Source organism: Dipodomys ordii, unplaced genomic scaffold (assembly GCF_000151885.1).
Source record: "Dipodomys ordii isolate 6190 unplaced genomic scaffold, Dord_2.0 Scaffold87, whole genome shotgun sequence".
Taxonomy (NCBI): domain Eukaryota; kingdom Metazoa; phylum Chordata; class Mammalia; order Rodentia; family Heteromyidae; genus Dipodomys; species Dipodomys ordii.
In genome coordinates, this window is record NW_012267303.1 from 955,110 (window position 1) to 964,382 (window position 9,273).

Consider the following 9,273-nt stretch of genomic DNA (forward strand, 5'->3'; position numbering starts at 1 on the left):
GAGAGGAGAAGGCCAGGAAAGTTCCCCGAGAGCTCCCCAGGCTGCTCCTCAGCGCCCCCAACCACCTCTGCCCTCATCCCCGGAGCCACACAGCGGAGGAACAGAGAAGGCACTGATGACAACACAGCAGTCCCGCAGGGCCAGGGACCTCCGGAAGATCACCTCCACAGCCGACTCCGGAAGATCACCTCCACAGCCGACTCCGGAAGATCACCTCCACAGCCGACTCCGGAAGATCACCTCCACAGCCGACTCTGGTGGCATCCTGACCTCAGGCCGCTGCCCCCCCCCTCTCGGAAGTGCTCCCGAGCTGACCGGGCCTGCGCCGGCTGGCGGCTCGAGGGCAGCCTCAGCGCCAACCCCAGGGCTGGCAGGAGCACTCCCTGGGGTGCTGCAGAGACACCTGTTCTCTGCGCGTGTCCCTCCCTGCTCTGCCAGTTCAAACCGCAGCCTGGAGGCAGGGATGTAAGAGGCCCTGGAGGCAGGGATGTTAGAGGCCCTGGAGGCAGGGATGTTAGAGGCCCTGGAGGCAGGGATGTTAGAGGCCCTGGTTGGCTTCCTCCCTTACATTCCCTCTGGCAAAACAGGGAAACAGCTGGGCAAAGACCCAATGCTGGCTCAGGGCTTCATTCAGGGGCTGCAGAAGGGACTCGGCCTGGAAACGGAAGCACGGAGTCCCATGATCCACCCGCATCTGCGTGGCGGTGAATGCAAGCCTGCCTTTCCACAGGACGCCCCCCTTCCCACGGGTGCACCCCAGCATCACAGCTCCTCCGAGCTGTGTCCAGGTGGGAAGGGCCGGCAGGGCCTGGCTGGCACTTCTGGTGTTCAGAGCCAGGGCTGAGGGAGCGCATTAGCAGCTGGACAGAGATATCAACCACGGGGGCCCTGACCCAGCGGGGCACACTGCTGCGGGGCTCCAGATGTTTCCGGAGGGCCGTGATGTGGGGAGGGAGGCGGGCACCGCCCCGCCCCCACCCCGCATGCTACCGGCAATGCAGCGGGCCTGTGTGCGCGACACCACAGGGGGGACTGTCGCTGGCAGTCCCGGGACGCCCTGGCTGCCACGCTGGAAGCACGCTGGCACAGGGCCCGGGGACAGGCCGGGGCTCGGAGGTGGACACAGCCAGGCGCAGGGAGGGTGTCCTGGCCTGGGGCATCCGTGCTCTGACTGGACGGTGCGCCCAAGGTCGGAGCGTCCGCCCCACGGGACCCGTCCAGATGCTCTGGGCAGAGCCACAGCGGCCCGGTGCTTCCGTCTGGGCGGCTCCGTGGAGCAGCTGCGCCACCTCCAGTCCCTGCCTTGGCCTCCCAGCCTCCGTGCAGGGTCGGGGGCCCCGGGACCCCCCCATGGCCACACCCTTCCCAGACCAGTCCCAACGGCCTGTGCTCCGACATTTCACGCACACGTGTCCCAGCTGGAGCCGCTGCTGGGGGAGGGCGGCGCGGCGGTCCTACCTTGTTATAGTAATGCACCAGCACCGAGTGCCACCGCCCGTCGCTCACGCCTCCGGGGACCACGGGCACCACGGTGGTCGTTGTCTCCCCTGCAGAGGGAGGAAGACCCAGAGAGAAACGGCCGCGTAAGGCGGGCGGGGCTGAGGATCAGGCTGGACACCTTGCTCCCAGCCCGCCCGGGTCCCCCCTTCCTCCACATGGCCCCTGTGGTGACCCGTTCCCCACCCCCCGCCTCCGGGCCAGGGACGCTGACTCTCGGCCCTCACCCGCTGGAGCAGGTCGTGGCTCACTGGGCCCCAGTCCTGAGTCTTTCTAGTTACCAATACAACCCTTGTTCCTCCTTGTAAAGATGGAGACTGTGACAGGAAGGGTTTGTACCAGGCTGGGACCGCAGGGGACCTCCAGCTGGGCACCAACCGCCCATGCGGCGCCCAAACCTCTCCTCTTCATAAACTGTTGATCTGAGGTACTTTGTTACGGTGACAGAAAGCTAGGTGGCAGTGATCATGTGTGCCAGAACCACACAGATGGGAATGGCGGACAACCCCACAGACGCTGCGGCCTAACGGCCATGGCAGTACCCTCAGTGTCTTTGTTGATGTTTTTAGCCTTCGGGGCGTTGACGGTAGCTAAGGGGTACAACGCTCGCCTACCATGCACAAGGCTGGGTCCTAGCTTCAGCACGGAAAAAGAAAACTAGCCGAGTGTAATCCCACTCAGAAGGCTGTGATCTAGAGGATCACGGTGCAAAGCCAGCCCAGGCAGAAAAATTCACAAGACTCCACCTGCTCAAATGCGAGAGCGGAGGCCTGGCTCAACCAGCCCTGAGCAAAAAAGAGTATACGACCCTTTATAGAACGACTCTCAACTCTGGGGAAACGGCAGTTCTGCACTCCTGGTCTCACTGCTGCAGATAACACTGCAGGGAACATCTTTGTGCCTTCTGGAATCTTCTGCTGGGCAGATTCTTGGCCTTAGAATGTGGAGGCTAAGGAGAAGCAGCTCGGGTGTTCAAACATGCAGACGGTGACCCGCACAGCGAGGCCCCCGTCTCGGTCCGGCGGGAGGCCCACCTGCAGAGAAGGTGAGCTGCACCTGCTCCTCCACAATCTCCAGGGCGATGAAGTCGTGCTTCTCATTGAAGCGGCCGTTGTACAGCAGCAGCGCATTCCTCTCCTGCGTAGCAAACCTGTGGGCAGGGGACCCATGTAACACTGTGAGACCCGGGGTCCTGGGGCCGTCGGGGGGCAGAGGGGCAGCTCCCGGGAGCACACGGGCCTGGGCCAGGAAACACCCTCGTCTTGGGCACCATTCTCTCTCTCTCACACGCGCGTGCGCACGTGCACGCCCAAGGTGACGCTCCATCAACCACAACCCTCAGGGGAAACTGGTGGGATGTGAGATTACGATGCCCCATGTCTCGGGAGTGAGACGCGTGGTGTCCACGCAGGTCCTCAGGGCCGGGGTGTGGCCGCTGCTCACGCAGGGCTGCTGGTGTCCAAGGACCACCTCTTGTCCACCTGGCTCTGGCCACCACTCCAGGCACACGACAGTCTTTTTGCGCCCAATGTGCGGTGAAAAGACCCCAGGGCCTTTGCACCTGCTGTCCCCTGTCCATGGCAATCTTCCCCGGCAATCCAACAACATCTCCTCTAACTCCCTTTCACTAATTTTCTTTCCTGGCTCCATCAGCCTCTCCATCATCCCACTCATTTCTGAAGTTCTAAGAGCAGTTTCTGTAGGGGCAGGATCGTGACTCAGCCCAGGGCCAGGTCTGGCGCACACTCCCTCATAATGAAGATGTGCTGAGGCAGACATACGGAAATGGACTGACTGCAGGTCTTTTAAATATCCAGAGTGAAAAAACCCCCCAACTTACTCAGGGCTGGGGCCATGGCTCAAGTCTACAGACTCTGCCTAGCAAGCACTAGGCCTCAAGTTCAAGCTCTAGCACCTAAAAAATAAACCTGGCTGGGCCTGGTGGCTCACTCCTGTAACCCGTTACTCAGGAGGCAGAAATCCAAGGTGAGCCTGGGCAAAAAGTTAGTGAGACCCCCATCCCAGCAAATAAGCTGGACCAGATGCAGCGGTGGTTTGTGCGAGGTCGACCCCAGGCAAAATCTTGAGGCTGTATCTGAAGAAAACAATGAAAGCAAAAAAGGCTGAGCGCGTGGCTCAAGGGGAAGAGTCCCTGCCTGGGGAGGGTGCATCTCCACGTTTAAACCTCAGCACTGAAAAAAATCTAGGTTTTTAAAAAAATAACTGTATTTTTTTTCTTTCTTGGTTTAGGGGATCGAACCCAGGACGCTGCACTTGCTAGGCAAGTGCGTTGCCGCTGAGCTACACCCAAGCCCAGACAGAACCCAACTAGTTCTGAAAAAACATAATCACCTTGTCAGGATCCCCACCCCCTATGGTCCTGGAGACGTAAGTTCCCAGAGCCCCAGGGGCCGAGGGGTCTCAGACCCACCCTGCTCGCCAGCCGCCCGGGCACTGGCCCTGCGCCGGCCTCTCCCCAGCTCCATTCCCAGCCGGCAGAACCAGCGCCCCACGGCAGGCTGCCCTCTGTTGTCCCAGGCCTGAGTGGGGAGGAAATGCTTCGGAGTGAGCGGGCCAGGCCAGGCCGCACCACGCCAGGCCCACACAGGAGCCTCCCCTTAGATTTCATCTTGCAAGTTGCTTTTGGGCCCCAGCAGCGGGAAGCGTTGGCAGGGCGGGCTTTACTGGCTCCTGTGAGCACCATCCTCAAGAAATCAAGAAGGCCAGCCCAGGGGCGGGGCTGGAAGATGCAAATAAGCAGATGAGAGGAAATCAGAAACTGAGGCTGGAGGGACAAAGAGTGGGGGGGTGGGGCCGGCTGGAGCCAGTCACTGGGCAAACAGAAACTAGAAACGGGGGCCGGCTGGGAAAGCGGCCCAGGGCCCCCCAGGCCTGGCCCTGCAGCCTTGGACACCTGCTCCACGCCGGGGCAGGGGCGGGGACTTGGATGATTTTGTTTTTGGAGTTGGCCCAGGTGAGGGAAATTATTCGTAACCTTACAAAACCAGTGGGCGGACGTTGAGTTCAGCATTGTGGTCCCGAGCGTGCGCCCTGGGTGAGCCAGCAGGCTCCCTTCTCCTCCTCCGGCGCCAGGATGACCGGACCTCGAAGGCTGGCCTCCGGTGGGGTCCCTCCTGCAGCTGAGGGCCACCAACGCTCCCCCCGGGGGCTGTGGCCAACACACGGCTTCTGTCTGACAAAACCACCTGCCCAAGGCTCTCAGGACACCTGCCACCATCACCTGGTCCAGATGCAGTCCCCAGAGACTCCTGACCCAATGTGTGTTGGGAGGGGGGGTGGACAAGGACTCGCAGAAGCCCTCTGTTTCCAACAGCAAGCCCCACAGGGCCCGCAGAGCTGGGCAGCCCCTAGCAGAGCCCTTGTGTTGGAGACAGATGCCATGACAACCATCTCTGGCCAGACCGGGGACCGCCCCGGCCCAAGCACAGCAGAGACCTGGGCCCTGCGGGGCCTGACACGCCACTTTGGGGAAGGGTCAACACTGGCCATCTGACAAGAGAGTGGGGAAAAGAAAAGGCACCACCGGCCATGCTCCGATCTTCCCACTATGCCAGTCTGATGGAAACAAGGCAGAGGAGTGGGCTGTCCACAGCCAGAAAGTCCCTGCTGTGTGGCAGGGCCAGGTCCCCGGGGCACGCCCTTCAGCAGGCAGCTCAGGAAGAGCCAGGCCGGGGGACAGAGAAACAGTGCACACCCCCCAGGACCGCAATCCCCAGACTGGCACCCCAGACGAGGAACAGACACATCAGATGCACGCAGGTCTCAGAAAGCTCGACCCGATGGAAGTCTTTCACATGTGAATGACGAAAGAGTCCGTGAAACAAAAAGCTGGTTGTCAGAAAAAATTAGTAAGATTGATCAACTCTCAGCTAATTTGAGACAGAGACAGAGACAGAGACAGTCTCAAATCATATGTGAATAAGAGACTGAAATTTTTTTCGGACTAAAAAATTTTTAGTTACATCTAGCCAGGCATCAGCGGCTTATGCCTGTAATCCTAACTACTCAGAAGGCTGAGATCTGAAAATCTTGGTTCAAAGCCAGACCAGGCAAGAAAGTCTATGAAATTTCTATTTCCAATTCATCAGCAAAAAGCTGAAGTGAAGCTGTGGCTTAAGTGGTAGAATGCCAGCCTTGAGTTGAAAAGCTAAGGGATAATTCCCAGGTCCTGAGTTCAAGCCCCAGTACTGGGACCAAAAAAAAAAAAAAATAAGCCAGGCACTGGTGGCTACACTTGTAATCCTAGCTACTCAGGAGGCTGAGATCTGAGGATCAAGGTTCAAAGCCAGACTGGGCAAGAAAGCCCATGAGACTCTTATCTCTAACCACCAGAAAACCAGAAGTGGGGCTGGGAAGGTGGCTTAGTGGTAGAGTGCTTGCCTAGCATGCATGAAGCCCTGGGTTCGATTCCTCAGCACCACATACACAGAAAAAGCCAGAAGTGGTGCTGTGGCTCAAGTGATAGAGTATTAGCCTTGAGGAAAAGAAGCTCAAGGACAGTGCCCAGGCCCTGAGTTCAAGCCCTGAGGCTTGAAAAAAATGTCTGAAGCAAAAAAAAAAAAAGAAAATCGGAAGTGGCGCTGTGGCTCAAGTTATAGCACACTCGCCTTGAGCTGAAGAGCTGAGCAACAGCACCCAGGCCCAGAGTTCAAGCCCCACGACCGACCGAAAAAAGAAAGAAAGAAAGGAATTTTACTTGCATCCACTCTCCTAGTAGGATGAACTGTGGAAATATTAACAATTACCCAGTGTACAACTGGCCGGTGGCTCCGTTCAGGTGGGACCAGCGCCGGGAGGGACAGCAGCTAGCCCTGGGGGCCCCCGCTAGCCCTGGGGGCCCCCGCTAGCCCTGGGGGCCCCCGCTAGCCCTGGGGGGCCCCGCTAGCCCTGGGGACACCCGCACCTCAGGCCTGGTTCCTGAGCCTGCGGGTCTCCCGCCCTGCCCCTCCGGCCTCCTGACATCAGCGGTGGCCGCAGGTTGGCAGGTGGGATGGAACATGGTGGCCAGCTCCCAGGCTGGACCTGGCTGTCCCCCAGGCCGCACGTGGAAGCCCCCCTTTGGCACCGGCTCTGCTGTCACCAGGCTGTTGTCCAGGGCCTGGAGCCTACACGCTGTGCTGGCCTGGCCTACTCACCCACCCGTGCCCCCAGATGGCACTCGTGTGGCGATCTGGGACAATGAGCTGCTGTGAGGGGCCCTGATGCCCACGATGTCCACGCCTGAGCAGTACCCATGCATGAGCAGTACCCATGCCCGAGCAGTACCCATGCCTGAGCAGTACCCATGCCTGGGCAGTACCCATGGCTGAGCAGTACCCACACCTGAGCAGTACCCACGGCTGAGCAGTACCCATGGCTGAGCAGTACCCACGCCTGAGCACTTCCTGTACCCGGCCTGCGTGGTGGCGGCAGCCTGCGTAGTGCCCGGCCTGCGTGGTGGCGGCAGCCTGCGTGGTGCCCGGCCTGCGTGGCGGTGGCCTGCGTGGTGGTGGCCTGCATGGCGCCCGGCCTGCGTGGCGGTGGCCTGCGTGGCACCCAGCCTGCACAGCGGCGGCCTGGTGGCGGGTGCACTCACGTGAGGGAGATGGTGAAGTGGAAGCGCTGCCGCAGGCCCCGGAAGGTGACGAAGGACCGTGGCGGGAAGCTGCGCGTGCTGACCTCGCAGAAGGGCCGCTCGTACTCGCCGGGCGGGCACATGCAGTGAAAGCCGCCGATCAGCAGGTTCACGCACGTGCCCCCGTTCTTGCACACTCCGTTGGCGCAGCGGCCCGAGCGGACGTTCACCTGGCAGTGGTCCCCTGGGGATGAGAAGGGTCGCTTGACCACACCCCGGCCGCTGGACACACAGCCGGCGGTGCTGGGGGGAGGTGGGCCTGCTGGACGCTGGGGCCGTCCAGGGGGCAGCTCTCACCTCTCAGAGCCCCCTCCATCCCCCTAACCACCTCCCAAGACCCAGACCACCTCCGAACTGACTGCTCCTATCCGCCACCTCACCAACCTGTCCAGGCTGCCGGAGACAGAATGCTGGTTGCTGTGTGCCTTGGTCTCCCTGGCTCAGAACCCACCCTGACCCATGAGGACCCGGGTCCTGGTGGGTCCTCCAGCAAGGCCCAGCTCCCTCGGCCCACGCTCACCTCTCCACCCAGGGTGCTGGGGTCCCAGGGACTCCGGGGGCCACCATTAGGAATGACAGGGACCAACACAGCCACCGTGTGTCTCCTCGCCACGCCTGACCTCCTCTGGGCCACACCCGTTCAGGAAGCTTCCATGCTCCACAGCAGGCTGAAAGCCCCAGACCCAGGCCTGGGGCCTCCCCCACCTCCCATCCACCCGTGCAGGGTGCTGCTGCCCCCCCCCCCCGGCACTGCGAGGACAGCTGCAGCCGAGGGCCAAGTATGGAACCATCCGGCACAGAGAGGGCCTCTGGCGGGTGGTGCACTGCGGGGAGGGGGCCTTGGGATGTGCGCTGTGCCGCAGCCCCGGTAAATGCTTGCAGGATGAAGTCAGTGCACGCCAGCGCTTCCCCAGTCTCCAGGCAACAGCAACGCTCACACCTGGGCTAGGAGCACGTGTTGGGCGCAAAGGCTTCACACAATGAAGAACTGGCTTCATGCTAAACACACGCACTTCTAGAAAAGTATCAGCACCAGGCTTCAGGTAAATTAGGACAGACGGACAGGGCCTCACCTATGGGTTCTGGTACCTTCTTCCTCTAAGACCTGTGAGACCCCGGAGGGCCTGGCCCAGTGTCCACGAATAAGCCACAGAGCCTGTCACCTTGGGGCAGGGGTGAGGTGTCCAGGGGGTCAGGGGGCAGATACTCTACAGCCCAGCAGATGCCTCCACCCAGCCAGCTCCAAGCTGCCAACGTCACAGTGCTGAACAGGATGTAGAGATGATAGTACTCATTCTCCAAATTATCTTATTCACGGTAAAGAATCTAGGCCAAACTTAGCAAGCCCTATGCCTTTAGTTTTCTCCTGCAACACTCGGAGGAGACACTACTTTTACTGTTATTATTGTTACCATAATCATCATCATCATCATCATCACAAGAGACAGCTACTGTATAGCTCTGGATGGCCTTGAACTTATTATCCTACTGGTGCACAGAGTGCTGGGATTTCAGACATGAACCACTATGCCCAGCAAGAGATGCTGTTTGAGTGAAATGTATGTTTTTGAGTTGTTCACTATCAAGGTTTATGTTGTTTTTTCTATTATTATTTGTGTGTGCTGGTACTAAGGCATGAACACAGGGCTCCAGACCTGGAGTCAGGACCTGGTTTGCTTGCTTTACCTCTTGAGTTACATCTCCACTTTTTTGCTGGTTAGTTGGTGAGTCTCATGGACTTTTCCACCCTGGTTGGCTTCAAACCACAATCTTCAGATCTCAGCCTTCTACATAGCTAGGATTATCCCAGGAGCCTCCAGCTCCTGGCTAAGATTATTATTGTTCTTTTAGTTGTTTATATTTCAGATTTGTGTACTTCTTCTTTTCTCTTTTTCTGAGACAGAGTCTGACTATGTAGCCCAAATTATCCTCCTCCTGCTGACCTCCTGCCTCAGCCTCCCGTGCCCAGCCTTAGCTTGCCTGCTCTAGTGCTTATTCAAAATGAACATGGTGCGTCCTCTGCATCTTAGTGTTCTGCTTGGAAGTGACAAGGCCAGAACACCTCACCTCCTGCCCCGCCCCCTCACGGCTGCCCACCTCCCGTCCCACCTCTCACCCCCACCCATTCCTCACAGCCACCC

At 59.5% G+C, this 9,273-nt stretch overlaps 1 protein-coding gene across 1 annotated transcript in view; it reads right to left on the reverse strand.

The window, feature by feature from the left end:
• Positions 1 to 9,273, reverse strand: part of Celsr1 (cadherin, EGF LAG seven-pass G-type receptor 1) — a 120,979-nt gene that overhangs the window by 52,743 nt on the left and 58,963 nt on the right. The window contains exons 6-8 of the mRNA XM_013025720.1: positions 7,094 to 7,316; positions 2,532 to 2,647; positions 1,459 to 1,547 (exon numbers count right to left, since the gene is read on the reverse strand). Of these exons, the coding sequence (XP_012881174.1) occupies positions 1,459 to 1,547; positions 2,532 to 2,647; positions 7,094 to 7,316 (428 nt within the window). The remainder of the gene's footprint in view (positions 1 to 1,458; positions 1,548 to 2,531; positions 2,648 to 7,093; positions 7,317 to 9,273) is intronic.